At 42.9% G+C, this 2,083-nt stretch overlaps 1 protein-coding gene across 1 annotated transcript in view; it reads left to right on the top strand.

Moving 5' to 3' along the window:
• Positions 1 to 960: 960 nt before the first annotated feature.
• The window catches only part of LOC147471026 (uncharacterized), a 6,924-nt gene continuing 5,801 nt past the window's right edge, over positions 961 to 2,083 (top strand). The window contains exons 1-2 of the mRNA XM_086541450.1: positions 961 to 1,056; positions 1,241 to 1,259. Of these exons, the coding sequence (XP_086397576.1) occupies positions 961 to 1,056; positions 1,241 to 1,259 (115 nt within the window). The remainder of the gene's footprint in view (positions 1,057 to 1,240; positions 1,260 to 2,083) is intronic.

Here is a 2,083-nt window from a genome sequence, read left to right as displayed (position 1 = left end):
AATGGTGAAAGTGCTTATATAATTGTCTCTGATATATGCAGATGTTTCATGCTCCAGTTATGTTGTTCAAACATTGGTTGTACCTAAATTGATGTACGTGGATGTGTGTGTGTGTGTGTGTTTATGTGTGTGTGTGTGTGTTTATGGGTGTGTGTGTCTGTGTGTGTGTATGTGTTTGTGTGTGTGTGTGTGTTTATGTGTGTGTGTGTGTGTTTATGGGTGTGTGTGTCTGTGTGTGTGTGTGTGTTTGTGTGTGTGTGTGTGTTTATGTGTGTGTGTGTGTGTTTATGTGTGTGTGTGTGTTTATGGGTGTGTGTGTCTGTGTGTGTGTATGTGTTTGTGTGTGTGTGTGTGTGTTTATGTGTGTGTGTGTGTTTATGTGTGTGTGTGTGTTTATGTGTGTGTGTTTATGGGTGTGTGTGTCTGTGTGTGTGTATGTGTTTGTGTGTGTGTTTGTGAGTGTCTGTGGTTGTTTGTATGTGTTTGGTTGTTTGTGCGCGTGCGCGTGTGTGTGTGTTTGTTCCCATATATACTAAATTTTCCATTATCAAATCAAACCTTACCAACAGAAGCAGAGACCTCATAGGTTATACATAAAATAACTTTCTCCCGGACCAGTAACTATATCTGAAGCGAAAGACAAACAAACAAACAAACAAACAAAAACGTACTTTCCATAACACCCTACAACGAGAGTGAAAATTTTCATTAAACCCTCTTGGATCTTTAAACGTTTATGCATTTTACAGTATAGCCTTTGATCTGGAATTGGCTCGCTCCCTTTGTTAATACCCCTCCCCCTCACCCCCTTACCCCTCCCCTCACCCCCTTACCCCCCGCCTCCCCTCCTTACCCCCCGCCTCCCCTCCTTTCTCACGAAAAGGGGAGGTGAGGGAGGGGGGAGGGGAGGGTGGGGGTTAGCCTAGACCCACCGTCACTCCGCCAGGTTCCCTCAGTGTCATGAATAATAATGACCAAGTCTCCAGCATTGGCATTCAAGGCTTTGCCAGACGTAAACTTAAGATAAGGTTCTTGGTTAAATACCCAGAGGTCGTGGTATGCAAATCATATCAGCTGACTTCATTTTTCGTCTTTGTAGAACTCGTGGCTGTAGATTTTTCGTGATTTACTGGGCGGGAAAAAAAGGAGAAGTTTCGGTTGATGATAAGCACACGTAGATGGTCTCTGCACGTTGGGTATAAACAGATGGTTATATAAATGAAAACCTCTTTATCTGTAGCTTTTGATCCGCTCGGAATGTGAGTCATTCATATATTCATAATCCGATTTCTATACTTCAGTTGATCTACCCATATATTGATAAGTTGGATGTGATATACTAATATACCGAATTTTGAGCCTTAAACATATGGTTTTGATTGTTCTGCCTTCTGCGTTAACATAAATGTTGCAAAAATATTTCCTTTTCTATGCATTTCATGATGTAGAAATTTCATGTGTGTGTTTGATTTCTGCTTGACTGATTGATTTTCGACTATATATTATAGCAAATAGTAAACCAAACACTAATCTAAATAATGGACTGAAAGTGCTCAGAGCTTATCTATATTACATTGATAAATTATTGTTTCAAAAACAAGAAATTTATTGCAGATCAGATGCACTTTTTGAAGAATAACATCACGCATTTCCTTTCTTTGGATAACGATAAGCTTCGAATAAGGATTCATTACCATTTACGGGTATGATGGAGTGTGGAACATATTTCAGCGAAGTCCAACCATTACGATTCAGGACTTCCTAACTTCCTTTGATAGCCTCCCTCCTACTTCTCCCTTCTCCTTTCCCTCCCTCTTCTCTCCTTCCCCCGCCTTCATCTCCCTCTCCTCCCCTCCTTTCCACTTTCCTTTTCCCCACCCTCCCCTTTGCCTTCCACAGTCCAGCTCCCTATTTCCCCCTGTCCTTCACTGTCCCCTTCCCATGCCTCTCCCCTTTCCCTTCTCTTCCCTCCCCTCCCCCTCCCCTCCCCATCCTTCATCCTTCCCTCTTCCTTTTCCCTTCCCCTAGCCTTCCCCTCACTCTCCTCTTTTTTCCCCCTCCCCTCCCCACTCTCGTACTCCCC

This window comes from Penaeus japonicus, unplaced genomic scaffold, assembly GCF_977035675.1.
Source record: "Penaeus japonicus unplaced genomic scaffold, GWHDUDI00000001_assembly GWHDUDI00000011, whole genome shotgun sequence".
Lineage (NCBI taxonomy): Eukaryota > Metazoa > Arthropoda > Malacostraca > Decapoda > Penaeidae > Penaeus > Penaeus japonicus.
Note: the sequence above shows the minus strand (reverse complement) of the source record. Positions and strands in the feature narration are given on the sequence as shown.